The sequence below is a fragment of the Sinocyclocheilus anshuiensis genome, unplaced genomic scaffold, assembly GCF_001515605.1.
Source record: "Sinocyclocheilus anshuiensis isolate Anshui unplaced genomic scaffold, SAMN03320099.WGS_v1.1 scaffold881, whole genome shotgun sequence".
Lineage (NCBI taxonomy): Eukaryota > Metazoa > Chordata > Actinopteri > Cypriniformes > Cyprinidae > Sinocyclocheilus > Sinocyclocheilus anshuiensis.
The window spans coordinates 625,534-643,859 of record NW_015558695.1 but is presented as its reverse complement, the minus strand read 5'-3'; the positions used below and the strand labels follow the sequence as shown (position 1 = coordinate 643,859).

Below are 18,326 nucleotides of genomic sequence, written 5' to 3'. Positions count from 1 at the left end.
GAATAAAGCTCTGCTGTTCATGCCCGGGGGCTTAAAGCAATTAAGACCTCATTTGAGAATAAATCTGTGTGATTATTCCCTCATAATATCACAGATCAGCGCTAGAGGACCGAGTCAGAGAGAGAGAGAGGCTTGTTTAAATAATGCCAGGCACTGCGGGCAATTCATGCAGAATGTAGACAAATTAAAACAGGCTCTAAAACAAACACATACAGTATGTACACATGATTACACAATGGTTAAAGAGAAAGCTGTGACTGCCCTCCCATAACTGGTTATAAAAAAAGGACTATAACGCCACCGACAAATTAATTTATAGTTACAAGTTTATTCATTGTTATACGAACAACCCATCATGAACCTAAAGTGGAACGTAAACCGATTCCATTTGAATCAGACATAACTGCAAAATTACTCGCAGGGAGTCAGTCTTGAACTCTGTAACAGCTCTAAATGAACAACTGAGTCTGATTCAATGAGTGTGAGGCAGTTTTGTGAAACTTTTGTAATGATTCGTTAAGAAGAACCAGTTCATAAGAGTCATTTGTTTGCATATCAGACATTCTGGCTCATGCTGTTTGTTGTTGCGTGCATGAAACAGTGTTTCACTCTAACAATGAATGAATGAATGATGCATTTATATAACGCTTTATTGTGTATTTTTGTACACCCAAAGCGCTTTACAATCATGTGGGGGGTCTCTCCACAACCACCACCAGTGTGCAGCATCCACTTGGATGATGCGACGGCAGCCACAGGACAATGGCGCCAGTGCGCTCACCACACACTAGCTGTGTGTGAGCTAGTGTGTCAGTGGAGAGGAGAGAGAGTCATAGAGCCAATCAATGGATTTTCCTGAATGATCCATGACTGTTTTTCTGTTTTGTAATAGTTGTTCATGAGTCCTGCGTTGGTCCTGAGCAGTTCAACTGCCTGCTGTTCTTCAGAAAAATCCCCCAGCTCCTGCACATTCTTTGGTTTTCCAGCTTTTTCTACATATTTGAACCTTTTCCAAAAGTGACTGTATGATTTTGAGATCCATCTTTTCACACTGAGGACAACTGAGAGACTCATATGCAACTATAGGCACGTTTCCATTACCCTTCAAATTGCGCAAATTGAAATTGCGAATCGAAAATAGGCCTAATGGAAGCGTGTCAATTTCGCAAAAACGCCCATATATAGCAAAAAAGTTTTTACGCTCGCATGAGGTGGTTTTTCAGGTAATGCGAAAAAGGAATAATTCGCAAAACTGCAATGGAAATGTTTTTTTCGCATTTCCATTGCAGATAGGGGAGGAATTTTTTTTATTTCTTGTCACATTAGCAGCTATTTTTTGTAGCAGTCTGCCACAAATTATATAACTGAGACATAACTGAGACTCAATGAGTTATAATACATCTTGACAAAGTATTCTGTCAGCATTCCCATTGGTACTGTTGTGATTAATTTATGATTTTAAGGCTTAAACTTTTCAACTTTAAATGCCTAACTTTAAACTTTAAATGCCTAAAAAAGAAAATGAATGGGAAATATAAAGTAGTTCCATGGCCGCTTAAAAAAATGGGCATTTAATGCACTGCTTGATGAGGTTTTGAATGAATGACGTTCAGCAGTTTTCACTAAAATGCAATGCTGCATGATTCTTCAAACAGGCAGAGACATGTAGTTTACATACAAAACAAGTGAAAACACACACTCTGATATTTGAGACTGGAATCTCACTTTGCCATGAAAACAGTACTCTTTGTGCTGGCGCTTTCTCTATGAGTCAGAACTGCCGCACCTCAGGGGGGAATTTGGTGTCCAGTACAAGGAAGGTCAAAGGTTAAAGGTACAAGGGCAAATGTTAGACAGCTATATCATTGGTGCAAAAAGCCCTAACACTGCTTCAGAGGAATTCCTTCTCAGCCGATGTTCTCAGCCAATGGAGAGGTGTAATAGTGGAAATTCACCAAAAAAAAAAAAAAGGAGTAATTGGTCAAGGCAATATCAGTCTATCACTAGTACAAATAATAAAAAAAATAGGTTCTGTCCATTTGTGCAATTTTTAATGCACAGAAAAGCAACATCAGGCAAAATGAGCACTTAAATCACCAGATAAATGGGACCAAGAGCAATACAGAAGAGTTCAGTGTCCTGACACCACCCTGCGTAGACTTGGGAGCCAAACTTGGAGCTCTGGTGAAGTCGAATTGGTCACAGATTCTCAAAATGAGGCCTGAAAATCAGACTGGGTCTTAATGTGGGACTAAGTTACTTCTTACACACAGAAAAACAGCAGAAAATTTCACAGAAGAGAAGAGCATTTGCTAACTCTGATCTTGTTCTAACAGGCTCTGAAACTCAAGCTCCCAGTTGAACAAAGAGAACAAGTTTTCATAACTTCACTCACTGTATGTACATAAACACACACACACACACACACACACACACTAATCTACTTCAGCATAAAAATTTGTGAGCTAAAAGTACATGTACATTCTCTCTTAAATCATCAACTATCACTGAAAAGCCAAAAACCCTGTGTGAAATAACAGCCATAAAGTATTATCACACACAAATAGTTTATTTGGTCAATTGATATTTTTAATACCAGGAGCTGCACTAAGTATTCGCCGGAGTTATGCTGTAGTTTGATGTCCTTGTATGGAGATCCCACTATACATTTGTGGAGTCACACGGGAAACTAAGACCTCAACTATAAAAACCATCAAGAGCACCATAATACTTTGCAGTGAACTGCACACTGGCCATTGATTAAAATATTAAATATTTATTTAAATATAAATTAAAATGATATTAATATTAACTTAGTTAATTCTTTCTTTAATATTCTAGTATTTAACTATTTATTGTCACTTTTTCATACAGTGTGTCCATCATTATTGACTCATAAATATGCAAATAAAACATTAATCCAGGGTTTCCACATTTACAGTATGAAACAGTGTAGAAGAACCCAGCATTACGTTTAACCAGTTTACAGTGACAAGTTTCAAGTGTGAAGAGCACAAAAGACAGAGAGATAAAGGGACAGGAGAGGAGAGGAAGTGTTGTAACTCTTCAGATGTTGTAAGTGGCACACGGCGCTTGAAATCTAATGAGTCAGCCGCCACCTCTTCCTCTTTCTAGATGCTCACCTCACACCAGATCAAACCAGATGTCCTGGCAAACAATGAGTCCACAACACCACAATTAACACTCATGCTAACATCCGTGCACAATCCCACATGCCCCCTTCATCAGATAACATGGTACAGTAGCCTCAAGATGTAGATTTGGAAATTTCAGCAAATATATTGAATAGAAAATGGGTGTAAGATTTAATAAACAATTTTCACTCAGAAATTGTTAGTACATTTTTACAAATAATTACAAAGAAATAGCAAGTAACATATCAAATTAAACTTCCATTTTAAAATAAAAAGACTAAAATATAATTTTCTTGTAAAACACAATCCAATAATCTTTATATTTACAATTTATACAGTTGTCTTGTAATTCACTTATGCTCTGCACTTATACACTACCATACCTATTTGGTAAGAAACTCTATTGTTTTTTTTGTTTTTTTTAATAAGTCAGTTATTCTCACCAAGGCTGCATTTATTTGATTAAAAATAGAGTAAAAACAATAACATTGTGAAATATTATTACAATTTAAAATAACTGATTTCTGTTTTAATATAGGCCTATTGTAAAACGTAATTTATGCTGCTTAATATTTTTAATGCATCCTTGCTGAATAAACATATATCAGAATAGCAGGTCAGAATAGTTTTATTTGACATTAGAAAAGCAAAAAAGTTTGAGCAACTTTCCGCTATTTAGGCCTACTCAAGTTTACATGATGAGAAGCTGAGGTTTCTGTCATACCAGTAATTGCTAATAACACTGACACATGACACTTGAGTGACTTGTGATCTACCATGTGCCACTTCAAGAGCTGGCATTAAAAAGCAGAAGTGTCCTGTGCCCATTCCTCTGTGAGTCAATACAACAGCCCCTCTCCTGGCAGCTTATGGGGGATCAAAAGGTCATGACCCCTGGAGAAAACAGGGCTAATGTGAACTGTAACTGTTACAGTTACCACAAGTCTGAGCTGGCGACTGAATAAAGAGCTTGATTTTATTAAGCTAGGAAGTTCTAAGACTAAAGGGGCCTTTCCCGGATCCACCAATTCTGAAAAAGACTAACGGTATTTCAACTTCTTGCTGGGAAACTCAAATGGGAATTGAGAAACAGTGCTGTCAGCCTCTTTCCCCATCAATAGTGGATGATCTCCTCACATGCCATCCCATGATACATTATTTGATACTAGCGATCATGAACTGTATTAGTCCTGAAGCTTTAGGGTGTCATATCTGTGCTTATATATGAAATCAACATGTGAAGAGAATTTAAATTGAAATTAGCCGGTGACATTATAAGTAAACCACTCCATATTTGTTAGTTAAAAGCAAAACAAGGACTTAAGACGTACAAAACACAGTGAAAGATTCAGAAAAGCATTAGTGGTCTACGAAAGTAAGAGTTTAAAAGAGGGAGCTGCCTCAGAGAAACAATGAGAAGAGGAAGTGGTTTCATTGAAGAGCAACCGCAGCAGAGCAGCGACCCACCAAGAACTGGCTACGTTTTGGACTTAAATCACTGCAAACACACATTACAGCCATTTAAAGCAACACAGAGCTTTATTTGTAGCTTCTCTTTCACTCTGTCACATGACTTAACTATCACATTTGTTTGGAGGTTACAGCATGAGGATGAGCAGAAACGCTCACATTGCAAACTCACCCAAATATTGATTGGGCAAACTGGGTGACATCAGTTCGCTTTTCAATATGAAACCAAATTTAAAATGTTTAAGAGTTTCTTTAATGGTTAGCTGCTAGCACACACATTACCGCTAATAAAGATTTCATCAACAGAAGCTTTAACACACGTTCATGCCATGTCGCAATTACTATGACAATCTAAATGTTCTACCCTGAGCTGGAGTAATCAATGGACAAAGCTGTTATAGATAAACTTTAAAGTTTATTTAGCTCTTTTAGTAGAACATTAGACATTATCCAAGTCTGGAGTGTTTGGAGTATTTCTGTATGTTTTCTTTACAAGTTCTAATTATGAATTCTTTAAGGACATGAACACTTTGGCCAAGTCAGAATCTCATAATTATGGTAATATTGACATAACATTAAAGGGATAGTTCACGCAAAATCGAAAATAATCCCATGAATTACTCACCCCTATGACTTTCTTTTTTCAGAGGAATACAATCTGAGTTATATTAAAAATGTCCTGGTTCTTCTAAGCTTTATAATGGCAGTAAATGGGTGTTGAGATTTTGAAGTCCAAAAAAGTGCATCCATCCATCATAAAAAGTACTACAAACAGCTCCCAGGGGTTAATAAAGGCCTTCTGAAGCAAACTGGTGTGTTTGTGTAAGAAAGATATCTATATTTAAAACGTTATAAACCATAATCTCTACACTCTAAAAAATGCTGGGTTATTTTTTTCTACCCAACTGCTAAGTTGAGCCTGTCTCTCACGAAACAACCCAGCTGCTGAGTTACTGTCAGATTGCGGGCTTTTTACATCCACTACAGGAGAGAGCGGTTCTCAGTGCCGCCGGCGCCGATTTGGTGCACTTCTTCAGCAAAATAAAGGGGTTGCACTTTACTTTACAGTACGTGTACTTAAATGTACTTACAGTGTACCTACCTAAGAAAGTACTGGTATATAAGGTAACTACATGGGGTAGGGGTAGTTTTAGGGGTAGGTTCAGGGTAAGTACCTAGTTTTTACCTAGTTATTGTAATTATTAAAATAAGAACATAGTATGTACATGAGTAATAGGACTGTAAAATAAAGTGCTACCAATAAAGGTTTGTATACGTTTTATTTCATTTATAAAGTCTTTACTGTGCTGTAAATTATATTATTTTTGCGCAACGCAACATAAGGACTAGGTGTCAGTCAGCTGCGTCAGCAGCGGTCGGTCACTTCGCATAATGGAAATGCCTTTTGCTTTGCATAACATAAATTTATTTTATTCATTATAATACTGAGTTTAATTTAATTTGATGTTAAAATATGTTCTCTAATCTCAGTACTGTTTGATTATGGGCAGGTTATAGAGTCAGTCACGGCATCTTTCAGCTCCGAGTGAAACGCAAGGCCGCGGTCTGAAGTTCGCAGTTCCCCCCGTGAACAGCACCCCTTCACCAGCTCAGATTTCGGTGACACACCGGCACGTGAATTAGCACTACTTCGGTAAAAAGCGATTACAGAGAACAGTTGGATACACTTAAATTAAAATGTTTCTTTTAAATGTTACATTTTTTATTTCTAAAATGCTCGTTAAACGAGTTTAAATATATGTAATATTGCAAACTATGCTGTATTCACCCAAATAAATTCAATTTGTATTTTGTCCATGTGTTCTTGCTTAATAAATGTTTATCTTTTGATTATTGCTGTTGCCTCTAGTAATTCTGTGTGTGATTTTTAATTTCCAGCCCATTTTAAGGCAGCAATATAATCATTTTTAAACAATAGCTGACTTAAATAAAACAACCCAGCATGTTTGGTAAAAACATTAACCCAACCAGCTGGGTCAAAATAACCCAGCATGTGTTCTGTCCAATATTTACCCAGCGCTGGGTTGCCAAATAACCCAGGTTTTGTTGTTTTTAACCCAGCATTTTTTTGGAGTACACACATTAATGAGAGAGTGGTGTTCCAGCGAATGACGTAGGACATAGGCATAGCATAGGCTCCGGTGACAATATGCTAGTCTCACGAGAACCAATTATGTTTACAGCAAAGTAAAACCAGTCTCCTCTAGGCTTTTATCGAAATCCTGAAACATTTTTCTTTACAAATCCTCATTTTGTACTTCTGATTTGTGACTGATGCTCTCTCCTCTGCGCTTCCGTGTTCCTCACTTCTCACCAGAGCTTACACCCATGTAGATTTTGCAACAGGTTAGAAATCAAAAGTCAGAAAGAGCTTTATTACCAAGTATGTTTACACACTAAGAATTTGACTTGACGACAGGAGCTTCCAGTGCAGAAGAAAGATGGTCACACAAATTTCCTGTGTTGACCATTAAACACAGCAAATCTGACCATCAAAAATTTGGCTTGAAAGACTCTGAGAGCTGTGCTTAATACATGTCTACACTACTGACAATAGACAATGGATCTTTTTTACCTGTGAAATTTCAACAAAATTTCACTAATGTGACTGCACCAAGGCACTTTCACATGGCATTAAAATAGTATACTACTGTGGGAAAAGAAGCATAAAGGTGTGATCACATTAGTGGATTTTTGCAGGCAAAGAAGGTCCATTGCCCAATATTACACTGATTCATCTGGGAAATTATTTTGCCTCATCATGCATCCCTCATAAGAATTTCCAGATCACAGATTCCTATTGAGACGACAGCATTTCTCCTGTGGAATTTCGCTGTACAAACGTAAATGTGCCCTCACCTTAAAATAGGAAATAATTAATTTCACAATCTATAGCTTTGTTTATTTAACATTATATGTAACAATTTAAAAGTCATTATTGGCCGTACTTACATAGTAACTAAGCCATCATTTGTCATAAATCAAATATGCTGGATGATGAGTTATGTTGGAATCACTGGTGGACCCATTTGTTCATAACAATGGCATCTAGCTGTAGGGGCTAACAGGGTCATGCTAACTAGCTAAACATTGACCACATGATTCTACTAAGAAAACGTCTCAGTATACAGTGTATACTGCAGTATGCTAGCATTCTATTCTAAACATAGCCTACAATGTTCGTGCATGATCACTACAGTACACCAACACGGTGACAGAGAATCAATCCTTGTAAAACTGGAACCTGGAGCTTTTTGGAAAGCAGCCCAGATCCACTAGGCTACACCACCTCCATTCCTTTTAAAAAGACATAGCCACTTGTTTTCTAAAAGAAGTATCAAAACCAACAGGCTTGAGAGCACAGAGCACCCCCAACCTGGCATCAAGCGTGAGAAACTCAGGGATCTCCTGAGGGCAAGAAACTTAACCCAGCAGAGGGGGAGGGAGAGAGAGAATGTGCACTGATGTTCAGCTTTATATATAAATATATGAGCCAAACTTGAGTCTATGGAGCGGGGAGGAGCTCTGCAGAAAGATGTGCACCTAAATAAACTGCTGGAGATATAAGTAAGCTGCTCTGTGCTGTTAAAGACGAGAGGAAAACTCCCTTACACACACACAAACACGCACACAAATAGAATGAATGTCTGTCTGCTTGTCTGTTTTTAGATCTAAATCTTGCTTTCCTCTAACTTTATCCAGATGCCATGGCAGACTGGCCATGAATCATGTGACTTATCACTCCCTCCCTCTACTGACTTCTCCTTTCTGTCTCTCATGCTGTCTCAGCTTTCCAGCAGTCTTTGTCTCTTGATGAAGATCTCTGGATTTCTTGTTCTCCATCCATCTCTGCTGTTCGGGGAGCGTTGATAGAACAAGACTAGCAAAGAAAGCGTGTGTGTGATTTTGAGGAGTAACACATTTTTGAAAATGACAGGAATTTAGCAAAACATTTAAAATGTGATGATTACTTTCTAGAGCTTAAATTAAAATACAAAAATATGTCTTTAGGGATGAAGTCATTATAAATAGCTTAATTTAGGCTCACTTGAAATAACTTTATGGGAGGTTCTAATAAATTGGTGTGTGTTTGTGTGTGTGGAATAGGAAAGGAAAGGAGGCAAGAAGAAAAAGAAGATTAAGAAGGAGAGAATAACAAAGCAGAGGAGACTAGATGGGATGTGAGGAGAGGAGAAAAGACGAGGTGAGAGGTGAGATGAAGAGCACAAAGTTGAGGAAAAGAGAGGAGACTTGAGCAAAAGAGGAGTTTGCATGCTGCAAACAACTCAGGAAGTCCCCAGAATACTTCTCTTAAGTATTAAACGCAAAAAGCATTGTCAGTGAAGAAAAGAAAACACAAATAACGCTAAACATCAGGAGGATTGCTGATATATGGGTTTAACCGGGACCAGACAGGGTCTGCAAACATGTTTCACATTTTCTGCCATGATTTTGGAGGGAAAACCTCTGTAATGGAGTTGGTAAATGCAGTACACTGAGCTGGAAGTGCTTCAATCCTATTGGTAGCTTTATCAAATTATCCAAAAAATTTAAAGGAATAGTTCACACAAAAATCTAAATTCTGTCATCATTTATTCTCCCTCAGGTTGTTGTTAGCTTGTATGACATTCTTTCTTCTGCAAAACGCAAAAGAAGATATTTTAAAGATTTTTGGTAACCAAATTTTGGTGACCACTGACTTCCATTATATTTTCTCAAAATATATTCCAAGTTCCACCAAAAGTAATTCATACAGGTTTGAAACAACATGAGAGAAATGGGAATTTCCAATTCTACTGTAAAAGTAAAGGTTCTTTACTGGTATCTATGTTTCCATGGAACCTTTCCATTTCACAAAATGTTCTTTATAGTGGGAAAAAGGTTCTTTAGATTATTAAAATGTTCTTCAAACTAAGAATAAATGGTTCTTTTAAGAACTGTTCACTGAAATGTTCTTTGGGGAACTCAAACGGTTCTTCTACGGCATCACTGCGACCCCATTTTTTAAGAGTGCAATTCCACATGGACTTGAATACATCAAACAGTTTTCGTCAGTATCTTATCAGGACATCAGAGCAACTAAAATGGACAAAACACATCAAAACACTCTTCAATCCACTAAACCACCACAAACACAAACAGCAATGAAAGAAAAAGGCCAGTTACCAGAATGTCCATCATGCCTTGGCGGAGGGCAGCCTACTAGTCTTAAAATCCTCAATGATGTTAAATGCCTGGACACATGCATGTCATCCCCCCGCAGGCTGCGGACCTCTCCTTCACACACAAACACACACAGCACAGGCCGGAAAGCACAGGAACACACAAACAGGGAAACTGTAAGACACACACAGACACACAAATAGGGAGACAGAACGGTGAGGGAGAAAAAGAGAAACAGACTTTATATTAGTCACATCAAGCAAATGCTCACAATTAAATCTATGACTTTGTGTTTTATGAATAATTCAGTCAGGCATGTTAAGTTTAATAATCTACTAAAATTAGCATATGGTAGCAGAATGTGAAATGTTTTTTTTGTTTGTTTTTAATCATTGTTAAGGGGGAGATTAAAACTAAACAAGTAAACACCCTGGACAGATGGCCAGTCCATCACAGGAATTTTAAAACGCATAAATCATGGAAATGATTCATAAAGTGCATAAATCATGGAAAAATCACCTTACAAAACACTCAAACTTACAAAAATGGTTCACACTGTGCCCTAACCAAATATGAAGCAATGATGCAACAAGGTTAGACTTGTCTCTCATTGGTCCAAGCCCCTCCTCCACATTTACACTATGTTCAAAAGTTTAGGGTTGGTAAGATTTTTAGATGGTTTTGAAAGCTCTTATGCTCACCAAGGCTGAAATTATTAAATAAAAATAAAGTAAAAAACAGTACTATTGTGAAATATTATTACAATTTGAAATAATTGTTTTCTTTTTAAGTATGTTTTAAAATGTAATTTATTTCTGTGATGCAAAGCTGAATTTTCAGCATCATTACTCCAGTCTAATAATATGAAAATTTCTAATAATATGAAAATTTCTTATTAATATCAATGTATAAAACAGTTTTGCTGCTTAATATTTCTGTGGGAACTGTGATAGACCTACTTTTTTCAGGATTCTTTGATGAATAGAAAGTTCACAAGAACTTTTTTAACATTATAAATGTCCATTTTGATAAATTTAATGTGTCCTTGCTGAATCTAACTATTAATTTCTTTAAAAAAAAAAACACTCTTTCTCACCCCAAACTTACCCCAACCCTAACATAAAAAAATTTCTGATTTGTTGTGATTGTGTCACATCATGCAGCTTCCTCATATTCATTGTGGAAAGACAAAGTACTTGCTGCTGGAAGCTCATCTCATCATCTCAGCTTTCCATATAGCTTAATTTGACATACACAAAATAAGGGCTTGGGGTGTTCCTACATTCTCTGGTCAGTGAACTTTCATGATTTTTCAATTACCTTTATGTTTATGGTGACTAGATGAGGAATGTTAAAAGCATATTATAGACTGCACTCACAAAGATGGAAGAACTGAACATCATTAAAAAAAAAAGAAAAGAATAAAAACATTTTCAATGACTTTTTAATGATTCTATTAATTTCCATGACTTTTCCAGGCTTGGAAATTACACTTTTTAGTTCCCTGGTATTTCCAGGACAATGGGAATGCTGGGAATTAACTATTCAATCTATTCAGTAGGTTGTATCTTAATGTCATAGGTCACATCTGATTTTCACCACCAATGTTTTCTGGACTTTCTATACCTGTAAAACTCTTAAAACATATTTTCAATGTTTTGTTGGCTGATCTATTCACATCAAAGTACATATTAGCCTTGTTTCCATTCACATTGAATCAAATATGGCACCTAATCCTATGATCCATACTGTACAGAAAATATCATACAAATGACATGAAATCAAATCGACTCTGCTAAACATCTAAGTCTAGTACGTCTAATTCATTTTGAGAACTTAACCAATATCGAGCATTACTAAATCACCAGTGGCTTGTCTAAACTTGTCTAAAACGTGAAATAAAGATCTGCCAAGAATCGCCCACAAATCATGATAAAATCAGCCCCAGATGTTCAGCCAGCTGCCACGATCCTGTGCCACTCTCATATACACACAGATTTGAGCTAAAAGGTAAATCAGTCCATGACCCAATGAACAACTGGCATATGGTCTTAAATATGTCTGAACATTGTAATTTTTTTAAATATTTATCATATTTAATTAACGTTCATATTAATATTAATATTAATGCATGCAATAGTCCTTCTACAACCACTACTGCTAATATAATCTTCCCTCAATACTCTCATTAAAACAATAAACTATTAATAGCACTATAGATCAGACTGATACTTACATGGCTGCAGGTTTTGTGGGGTAGATAAATATCTCGGGACTGTTAACTAACCTCTACTAGATCTTCTGGTGAGGGGTTTGTGACTACGTAGGGAACTAAAGGCACTGCTGAGTCTGCTATATGGCCAAAATCTCCTACTTCCCTTTTGACACTGTGAAGGAGAGAGGAGGAAGGGGAGCTACACATGAAAAGAGGAAACGGTCAACAGAAGACTGGGGAAGAAAAGCGGACATTGGCGAGGACATGCGTAAGAAAAAGCAGAGACGGAAGGCAAAAACATAAGCGCTCAAAGTAGGAGGGAGTGGTCTTTGTTAGCCAGCCTCTCCACAGGCACAATGTGATGTTTCAGTGATGCATATATTATGAAATTGCATTTGGAAACAGAAATAAGAATGGTTTTGCCTGAAATGAATATTCTGTCATCATTTATGTTGTTCCAAACCTGTATGACTTTCTTTCCTCTATGTGGAAAATATATTTTGAAAACTGTGCTGGTTGCTCTTTTCCATGCATTTACATAGAATGGAGAATAGAGCTTTCAAGTTTCAAAAGTAACAAATAATTCACAATAAACATTTAAAGAGATAATTCACCCAAAAATGAAAATTCTGTCATTAATAGTAAGGGCATTGTTAAAATAGTCCATGTGACATCAGTGGTTCAACCTCTATTTTATGAAGCTACGAGAATACTTTTTGTGTGCAAAGAAAACAAAAATAACAACTTTTTTCAACAATTCGGATTTCATCAAAAATATCTTAACTTGTGTTCCAAAGATCGAAGGTCTTGCAGGTTTGGAACGACATGTGGGTGAGTAATTAATTACAGAATTTTCATTTTTTTTGGTGAACTATCCCTTTAAATCAAAAGTGGTTCATAGGACTCCACTCATGAATTGATCATATGAAGACATACAATAGAATTGTAAGAGGAACAGACTGAATCATTACTTGAGGTAATAATTAACATTATAATCTTCCCACCAGTCAGCTGTTAATCTGAGAATCACTGCAACTGAATCACCAAGTCAGTGAGTTGAATACTAAAACAGAATCTGTCCAAATCATAAATTAATAATTCAAACTGATTTTATAAACAGAATCAATGATTCATTGAAATTATCTGACTCGAACAGTTTGGACGGAAGAACAGAGTGGGATTTTCAGTTAGTAATCACTTAAATTTCAATCTATTTCTCACGCAAAGGAATCATGTCTTCAGAAGGCTTGGAATATTACAAAAAAAAAATCACTTTATGACACTTTTTGCATCTTTTTTGTGAAAAAGAAGCCTGTTTATGGAAAATAGTGACCAGTTTGAAGTAATACTGCTTTAGAAAGACATGAGATGGGTAAGTAAATAATGTTGCAAGACATGATGTATTGGAATGTAGAATGCAAAAGTAAATTAATATATACATTTAGTGTAAAAGGGGTCATCGGATGCAAAATTCACTTTTACATGTTGTTTGAACTGAAATGTGTGTTGACAGTGTGTGTACACAACCACCCTATAACGATAAAAAGCCACCCAGTGTTTTCTTTTTTAAATCCAGATAAATAATATCCCCTTTTTCAAATCAAGCCGTTCTCAGATTCTTGGCTGTGTGACGTCACACAGACTAAAGCCCCTCCCACGATTGTTGATTGACACGGCCGTCTTACCTTAGACCTGCCCTGAGTGAGCTGTCATCAGTCCGCCATTGTTTTGATGCCGGAGCGGTTGTAGATAAGAATGTCTCTTAAGCGACTGAGGTGTTTTGTTGTTGGATGTAATAATGAAAATAGCAGTCGTTATTTACTCCTGGCATCTGAGCCGCTGAAGACGCAGTGGATTACGTTTGTCTATGAAGTGAATGCATCCCCCGATCTGCCTAAATGCATTTATGTTTGTGCAAATCATTCGTGATCCAGCCTCACCAGAAGAAGTGAGTATAAGGGTTTTTAATGAATTTTGCAAATCGCCTTTCCTAATAATGTGCTAGTTAGCAAGTTTCACGATGAATGTGGCTAAAGTTTACAGTCTCTCATAGAACTGCGCATCACCACAAGGAGGGAGAGGGGCGGGGTAAGCAGAGCTCATTAGCATTTAAAGGGAAATGCACTGAAACGGCTTGCTGTGAAAAGAGCGGAAAATATATTTTGAAAACTGTGCTGGTTGCTCTTTTCCATGCATTTACATAGAATGGAGAATAGAGCTTTCAAGTTTCAAAAGTAACAAATAATTCACAATAAACATTTAAAGAGATAATTCACCCAAAAATGAAAATTCTGTCATTAATAGTAAGGGCATTGTTAAAATAGTCCATGTGACATCAGTGGTTCAACCTCTATTTTATGAAGCTACGAGAATACTTTTTGTGTGCAAAGAAAACAAAAATAACAACTTTTTTCAACAATTCGGATTTCATCAAAAATATCTTAACTTGTGTTCCAAAGATCGAAGGTCTTGCAGGTTTGGAACGACATGTGGGTGAGTAATTAATTACAGAATTTTCATTTTTTTTGGTGAACTATCCCTTTAAATCAAAAGTGGTTCATAGGACTCCACTCATGAATTGATCATATGAAGACATACAATAGAATTGTAAGAGGAACAGACTGAATCATTACTTGAGGTAATAATTAACATTATAATCTTCCCACCAGTCAGCTGTTAATCTGAGAATCACTGCAACTGAATCACCAAGTCAGTGAGTTGAATACTAAAACAGAATCTGTCCAAATCATAAATTAATAATTCAAACTGATTTTATAAACAGAATCAATGATTCATTGAAATTATCTGACTCGAACAGTTTGGACGGAAGAACAGAGTGGTATTTTCAGTTAGTAATCACTTAAATTTCAATCTATTTCTCACGCAAAGGAATCGAAGGCTTGGAAGGCTTGGAATATTACAAAAAAAAAATCACTTTATGACACTTTTTGCATCTTTTTTGTGACTGTTTATGGTGTTTATGGAAAATAGTGACCAGTTTGAAGTAATACTGCTTTAGAAAGACATGAGATGGGTAAGTAAATAATGTTGCAAGACATGATGTATTGGAATGTAGAATGCAAAAGTAAATTAATATATACATTTAGTGTAAAAGGGGTCATCGGATGCAAAATTCACTTTTACATGTTGTTTGAACTGAAATGTGTGTTGACAGTGTGTGTACACAACCACCCTATAACGATAAAAAGCCACCCAGTGTTTTCTTTTTTAAATCCAGATAAATAATATCCCCTTTTTCAAATCAAGCCGTTCTCAGATTCTTGGCTGTGTGACGTCACACAGACTAAAGCCCCTCCCACGATTGTTGATTGACACGGCCGTCTTACCTTAGACCTGCCCTGAGTGAGCTGTCATCAGTCCGCCATTGTTTTGATGCCGGAGCGGTTGTAGATAAGAATGTCTCTTAAGCGACTGAGGTGTTTTGTTGTTGGATGTAATAATGAAAATAGCAGTCGTTATTTACTCCTGGCATCTGAGCCGCTGAAGACGCAGTGGATTACGTTTGTCTATGAAGGGAATGCATCCCCCGATCTGCCTAAATGCATTTATGTTTGTGCAAATCATTCGTGATCCAGCCTCACCAGAAGAAGTGAGTATAAGGGTTTTTAATGAATTTTGCAAATCGCCTTTCCTAATAATGTGCTAGTTAGCAAGTTTCACGATGAATGTGGCTAAAGTTTACAGTCTCTCATAGAACTGCGCATCACCACAAGGAGGGAGAGGGGCGGGGTAAGCAGAGCTCATTAGCATTTAAAGGGAAATGCACTGAAACACTACCATTGATAAATTTGAACCAAAGTATGTTATAGACTTTTCATTAAGACCCTAAAGAATCATATCAACTTGTGGAAAATGGGTATCCGATGACCCCTTAAAGAGAGAAATAGAAACAAATAGAAACAGGAAGTACAGAGGAAAGTGACAGACAGAGAAGAGTGAAAGAAATGAGGATTGTGAAAGATGAAGAAGATAAGAGGAGGAAAGAGTAGAGTGATGAAAGAAAGAGAGAGAGAGAGAGAAATGGCTCCAGAATGACACAAGTGACTCATGGTTCCTCCTTAAAATCCGTTTTTCTTACAGCGACACCACGCTAATCTGTTGGGGACTTGCACTTCAGCCTTTCCCATCAACCCACAAAACAACAATGGCGCAATAAACTCTTGTTCATGTGTTGTTTATGTGTACACTTGAATTCTTAGGCTGTAAACTGAAGGGTCATGACCCAAAACTGAGTTCTGTTCTGACAGGGTTATGGACAGCAACGATATAAACAATACTAAATGCAAAATAAATGTTTTGTAACATTTGATTGCGGGAATATAATTAGATGTGTTTGTTGCAAAAGCCTCGCATTCAATCAAACTTGATAGTATTTTGGCCTATATTCATTTTTCACTTGGTAAAGTGAAACTTTTGAGTCAAAAGTTGCTTGACATGACCTCATCCTTGAAAACCATCAAAAAAACTGGGCATGATGATCTTTATCAGGGATGGGTCCTGATTCAACTCCTGATTTAAATTTTGTTAAACTATTTAAATGTTTGTTTCACAGATGTTCTTTTGGCTTCTCTGCAAATTGACGTAATTTTATCAACAACAAGTTTTACTCCAGCATATAATGTGAATACAATGCTTCTCAGAATTATTTTGACAAGCAATACGTTCATGTCGAGGCTTGGTTTTGCCGGGGAATGATACAGGCATTGTATTTCATCATGAAACAAACAGCATCATGAAAAACAATCTTGGTTGTTCCTGGACAGCATTTGTCCCTTTAACAATGTTCTGACAATTTAACAACTCAATCCTTCCCTTTTTATCTTTATTGATCAATAATCACAGTTGTACACACAAAGCTTGTCAAAAATACCAATAAAATGCTTTTGCTCTAAGTAGTTAACATTTTTATTTAAAAAAATAGCCTACATCTAACAGTCTCCCTATAGAAGCCAAAAAAAAAAAAAAACGATGGTGATTTGTGTGCAATTTAATACTACAACACATTGGCACCCCCAACATTCACAAAGTTCAACACATCAGAAGAGTCATTCATTGACGAATCGACTACACTGGTCGCTCTGTATGTTTGTTTTTGCATTTAGCCAGATAATAGAAACATGTGTTCACTATCTTTTCATCGTATTAGTATTCTAAGCAACACATTTTATCACATTTGATTTCAAAATCAATATAAAACGCAAAAAAAAATTAAAATAAATAACACGTTCAGGTCATGGCTGAACTACACAAATTTTCATCCAATCAAATATTCTCTAGAATGAGAATGTCCTGCACCTAATTATTATAAATAAATAAATAACAGTTTCAGGTCTCTGATCAAGCAAGCAACAACAACTCACCGTAACAACGCTACCGTAATATAACATCAGCTGTTTAACTTCAGCTTCTTATATATGGGTCAGTATCACTGTAGGGTGCCTTTTGGCATCCTGTACATAAATAACTAATTTGCCATGATAACTTAACATAAAAATGACTATGAAAGGGTGTGTTATATTAGGCCAAGTTTGTATATTCATAACAAAAGCATTACTTGGCTCTTTAATACATTTTCTAGATTTTTTTTTTGTTTTGTGCAAGAGGATGATTGTTATTTTGCTATGTCCCATGCACTGCTCATTAAATTAGAATGATAGTAGAATATTGTCAAATCATAAAATAATAATAAAAAAAATGTTCTCCTATTTATACTTTGTTAAATAAGAGCTTATTCAATTTGAGTGTATTGATCATTTGGTAATAAAAACAATATTTTTATTTAATAAAAAAGAAGAGTTTGTCCATGTCCCTTGAATGGTTGTCCACCCTGTCGTATTGGGGATTCCGCCCCTTTAAGAAAAGGCCATCCACTTTAGTGACATCAGGACAACAGATTTTTTGTCTCTTCAGTGGCGGGAATTTCAACGGCTGAGGTGAATAAGTTGGTGACTTTTCATTTGGCAAATTTTCTTTGTATGGTTTTGCTTACTTGCTTTGCCAAAGCTTAACATGTCCACCCTTTCGGCCACTTAGACTCGATAGAGTGGACATAAACATGACAGGATGGACATAGCATTCATTTGTAATTAATATTGCTAAAAACTAAAATGGGGGGGGTATATCAATGTGATTATATTATTTATTATAATATATTTTTTAATAACCGTTTAGGAAAGGGACATCATACCTTTCAGAAAATATAATTTGCATCTTAATTTTGCAATGAAAACGTATTTAACAGTAATATACAGTGGGTACGGAAAGTATTCAGACCCCCTTCA

The 18,326-nt window shown here is 36.4% G+C and overlaps 1 protein-coding gene across 4 annotated transcripts in view; it reads right to left on the bottom strand.

The window, feature by feature from the left end:
* LOC107681401 (regulator of G-protein signaling 17-like) overlaps positions 1-18,326 on the bottom strand; it is a 44,431-nt gene that overhangs the window by 19,350 nt on the left and 6,755 nt on the right. The window contains exons 1-2 of one of the 4 annotated variants that reach the window (XM_016477699.1): positions 12,046-12,130; positions 9,813-9,983 (exon numbers count right to left, since the gene is read on the bottom strand). The exons of 1 other annotated variant lie outside the window; for it this stretch is intronic. In XM_016477699.1, coding sequence (XP_016333185.1) covers positions 9,813-9,827 — 15 coding nt within the window. In that variant the 5' untranslated portion in view covers positions 9,828-9,983; positions 12,046-12,130. Of the gene's footprint in view, positions 1-9,812; positions 9,984-12,045; positions 12,131-18,326 lie in introns of those variants that run through there. 2 more of the 4 variants (XM_016477698.1, XM_016477700.1) reach the window with 2 other exon arrangements.